Raw genomic sequence first — 4,868 nt, 5'->3', positions numbered from 1 at the left:
TATCATTCGCGCTTTAGCAGCAGGAAATAAACATTTTTCGCGTTCTCTACCAAAATTACTCTTTCAAATGCAAACCTTTACTTGCTGGTGAGTGAAATCAGCAGGAAAACTAAACGGATCATGCAGCGGCAGATGTTCGTCTGCTCAAACTCTGAACCACAGCTGAACGTCCTCTCCAATCATTTTAATCATGCAGAAGAGGAAGTAGAAGAAAAAGAAGAAGAGCACCCATTCCCTTTTATACGCTGTAAATCTACCAGACAAGAAGAAAAACGACTTTATTGAATGGTAAAATGTTCTGCCACTGAGTGGTTGCAGGAGTTTGCAGCGTCACTTGTTTCAGGGTTCTTCTCAATCACGGGTCAGCGTTCACGGCCGGTTCCATCCAGCACCCCATCACGGGACAGCGGGCCTGTGAAACGAGCACACTTTAATATCTGTGAATGCAAGTTTACGCACAAACGGAGGTCCCTACCTGACCACGGCGCGTCACGCAGCAGGGTTGCGTGGGAAGGGAGAACATTAAGAGCAACAGTGGCCTTCGGTACAAACCTCGCACACACACACGCACGCGCGCACACCCACTTGGTTTGGTAATCATTTTTACGCACAGCCTCGTGACAGATGCGTTTGGGAGGAGAAGGGTTAATCGTTATATTTAAAAAAAAAAAAACTACTTTATCCTACACATGTATTGTCCTGATGTTGCGTTCAGGACAAGCCTGCAAAGTTGGAGAATGAATAACGTAAACCTGTTTGTTGTTAACATTTCATTGTGATGCCAGTTCCACGCAAGTCCATTCTTTTCTTAGCTGCGTGACCTCCAGTCGTCAACAGCGCGAACATCTCTGCGTTTAAAGAAAAATAATTAAATTCCTTGAGATTAATTCAAGATGATCGAAAACCAACTTTGACGTCACAAACAGTTCAGGCACACGGCCTACATGTAAATCTGTTTGTGGATGAGGTCGATGTAAATACGTGTGGTTGCAGTTTAGCCTCCTGTGAAAAGCTTCGACCACACTTCCCTTTCAAAACCTTTACTTTTTTCCCACTCAGCTGAAAGCAACATGACGTCATTTACAGTTGCCAATCCGGAAATGGTTTTCCTCCTCCTTTCGACCAATAGACGGCGACGAGGAGCGCCTGTCAGTCACAGGTGAGGGTGGATAGAAGAGAAAGTGGGTGAAAAGGGCCGGAGAGTGCAGCGAGCGGGGCTGATGGCAGAGCTATGCGGAGCAGCAGCATCGCGCCTGTGGATGTAGGAGCAACTTTCCACGGCTTCTCCCGCGGGGATGCGACCAGACACCAACACTGGAGGGACAAGTTAATCGAGAGCTAGTGCTCCGCGGAGGGAGTTTCCTAAAATGTGGATGAACTGATACTTTTAACTCCGGTTAATTACGCCACTTGAAGACCGAGCAAACCTTGCTTATATATATTTTTTTCTTCTTCTTCTTTTGAAAATGGCCGTTCGTGGCAACTCGCTGATGCCTTTCTCAATCCAAGCCATCCTGAACAAAAAGGACGACAGCCGACACTTGCCAGATTTGGACATGTGTTTCTCTAAAACGGCGTGTTGGAAAATATTTGGGGAGATGAACGGCGGGTCCAGGAGAGATGACGGGGAGGCCTGCGAGCGGGCGGACCAGAAAAGCTACGACTCGGATTCTGGACTCAGCGATGACAACGACAGTAAGACTCCGGTGGTGTGTAAGTCGGAGAAAGACGGAGACCCCGCGTCGGATGTGCCGGAGGAAAGTCTGCAGGAGGAGACAGACCACGAATCTGTAGCTGTGGAGAACACAAAGAGCGACAGTGAACCGAATAACGCCACAGGTAAGTGGAACAGAAGGATTCCTGACGTGCGAACACACGGAGATGCTCTCTCTTTGTATCGAAACCAAAGTGATCCTATGGATCTTCGAAGTTCTTGAAATATATCTTTATCTGCCGCTGCTCAATTGCGATTTAACCTTTTTTCAAACCTGGTTCTCGAATCGATGTTTATTTTGGTCTATTTATTTTTATAACCTCGTCTTTGGAACTTTTACGCACGAGTTATCCTACTTTTACGCACGAATATAAGTCTCTCTTTATGAAATCTTCCAACTGTTTTCACTGATATTTACCACCATCTGTGGAGTTGTAAGCTGAATATGCAACATTTATGTACGGGCTGCTGTTAAAAGAAAAACAAAAACTGCACGTAGTTTATGAAATAATCAACTTAAGTCCAGGAGTTTTGTTGTGAAAATTGATATTTGACAGCTGTGTCATCCAGAGATCAGCATTTGCTTTGCAACCGTCTAGAATATTAAAGGAAAGCTGTTTCTGCTTAAGCCTGCGCACGTTTGCCCTCCCATTTGAAACAAAAGTTGAATTTTGTTTTAACGCGAGCTCATCTGAAATCAACAGATGTGTTACAGCTTCATCAAACATCAATTCAGTGGTTCGTGTGTGTGTGTGTGTGTGTGTGTGTGTGTGTGTCTCCCTCTCTCAGACTCGAGTACCCTGGACGAGAAAAGCCAGGACCAGCCCAAACAGAGGAAAAAGCGTTCCAGGGCCGCCTTCTCTCATGCTCAGGTCTTCGAGCTGGAGCGCCGTTTCAACCACCAGCGGTACCTGTCCGGGCCGGAGCGGGCGGACCTTGCGGCCTCCCTCAAGCTCACAGAGACTCAAGTCAAGATTTGGTTCCAGAATCGCAGGTACAAGACGAAACGCCGCCAGATGGCTGCTGATCTGATGGCTTCAACTCCGGCGGCCAAGAAGGTGGCGGTGAAGGTCTTAGTGCGGGACGACCAGAGACAGTACAGCCCGGGAGAGGTGCTGCGGCCCCCGCTGCTCTCCCTCCAGCCCTCCTACTATTACCCATACGCTTACTGCCTCCCCGCATGGACACTCTCCGCGTGTGCGGGGAACCAGTGACAACCCGGTGACTGTATTTATTCAGTTTTGTTTGAATATTTTTCTCCTAGGAAACCAAAAAAACAACCAAAAAAAAACAACACTTTTTGACAAGAGGATGAGACCGACAATCAGCTCAGCCCCACCTTGTTGTCCAGGCCAGACCAGGGGTTCCCAAACTCCTTTACTCCAACATCCTCGAGCGCTTACACTGACTCCGTCCCTCGTTTAGTGTTTTGCCGGAGGAACTCCGTTCATAAAGACGATTTTACACTCGATTTAGGCTGTAAAGTAGATGAGGGGATAGACTGGAACTCCCTTTAAAAAAGCGTTTGGCTGTAAAAGTCTGAGGAGTGAAAAATTACCAACAGTAAAGTATTCCTCTCTTTGCTGGGGGCCCTTTCAAGGACCTCCGAATCCTCCCCGGACTCCACTTTAGGAAACAGTGGCCTTAAAAGACTAAAAATGCCACCTTAGGTTGGTTTATCTTTACATCCTACCTCTGCAGTGATTGAAAGTTGACTTGTTCCATTGACTTTTCAAAATAACTGTCTCTGTTGCAGGCTGTGCGTGTGTGCGCGCGCGTGTGTGCATGCGTGCGTGCGTGCGTGTGTGTGTGTGTGTGTGTTTGTTTTCTCGCTGTGTTTGTAAAGGTAAGATATTTCAGCACTTTTAAGCATATCCATGACATTATTTCAATGTACACCATAGTATGGGCGTGTACAGTGTCAGTCTGAACGGTTTGTTGAGTTATTATTGGCCTGAAAAGTGAAGAAGCGGCAGGAAAAGGGCCCTAAACAGACCAGTTGCTATTAAAATGTACATGTGTTCTTTGTGTTAATTGACTGTTTAGATCGAAAACATTAAAACATATCAGGCAATATCACTTGGAGACAATTTCTTTTTTTTTTTTTTTAGTTTTCACTGTAATATTGGCACATTTTTATAGTTAAGAGGGAGATTTAATCAATAGCGCTTATGGAATTTGCTTTTAATACGGCAGAGCCTCCAAATTGAGCTAATATGTGACACATGAACAGGGGAAAAAACGCAGCGAAACACGATGAAGCTGGTGGTTCCGGGAGCGTTTTATTTTTTGTTTAACTCCTGCTTTCTGATAGGAACTGAACTGATGTTTTGCGCTGCAGACGGATAAGACAGAAATGGATTGCATGTGCACGAGCTCATATGGTTTGTGACGGTTTCTATATTCCGCGGGCGCAATTACATGAGAAAAAGCATACGTAGAGCAGCGATAATCGCCCGGGACAAAATATTACGCAGTAAAAAACAAACCCATCTTCCTGCGCGTCTCTTCCTTCCCATCTTCAGTCTGTGCTGCACTCGGAGGCTGAGTAGGTGCCATCCGGGCCGCTATGACTGTCGTCCTAAACTGTCAAGCATGGATGAGTGACTGTGTGATTCCTGATCAGAGTGAAGTGACAGCCTTTTGGGCTGAATGGCAGCTCAAGGAGAGGAGGATATTACGGGGTTAAGGAGGCCCATGAGAGAGTGACTGAGAGAGAGAGAGAGAGAGAGAGAGAGAGAGAGAGAGATTCTTACTTTGTCCCAACAATGTTTTTCCTGTGTTCAAGCTTGTCTGTTTTGGCGTAGGAGTGTAATGGAAGTTGGCGAGTTTAACTGTGATTGTGAATCCAATAAAAGTCTGGGTGTGAAGCTGGGGTCAGTAGGGAGCTGGCCTGCATCAGTTGACCTTACAACACCCCCCCCCCCCCCCCCCACAGGCTACTTACTGTAAATCAAGACTAAAAAGACAGACAGAGAACAGAGGGGGTGAGGGAAACGCTCGCTTGGCTACTGGCGTCTTATGGGGATACGGAACTCCTCGTATCACTGCACTCTTTCGGCCTGTGTAAACGCTCTTGGTGGATCAGTATTCCACCTTTGTCAACCATATGGGGTAAAAAACAAAACAAAACACAGCCTCTCTGCTCACGAAT

At 46.4% G+C, this 4,868-nt stretch overlaps 1 protein-coding gene across 1 annotated transcript; it reads left to right on the top strand.

The window, feature by feature from the left end:
- Window positions 1-1,173: 1,173 nt before the first annotated feature.
- On the top strand, window positions 1,174-4,403 carry nkx3-2 (NK3 homeobox 2). Its single transcript, XM_086222710.1, has 2 exons — window positions 1,174-1,839; window positions 2,504-4,403. Exons 1-2 carry the CDS (start codon window positions 1,467-1,469, stop codon window positions 2,926-2,928), a joined length of 798 nt encoding a protein of 265 aa, XP_086078836.1. The 5' UTR covers window positions 1,174-1,466; the 3' UTR covers window positions 2,929-4,403.
- Window positions 4,404-4,868: the final 465 nt, after the last annotated feature.

The sequence above is a fragment of the Aulostomus chinensis genome, chromosome 13 (assembly GCF_037954235.1).
Source record: "Aulostomus chinensis isolate RoL2024-O1b breed Wild chromosome 13, RoL_Achi_v1.0, whole genome shotgun sequence".
In the NCBI taxonomy this organism is placed as follows: Eukaryota; Metazoa; Chordata; class Actinopteri; order Syngnathiformes; family Aulostomidae; genus Aulostomus; species Aulostomus chinensis.
This window is presented reverse-complemented; position numbering and strand designations above follow the sequence as displayed.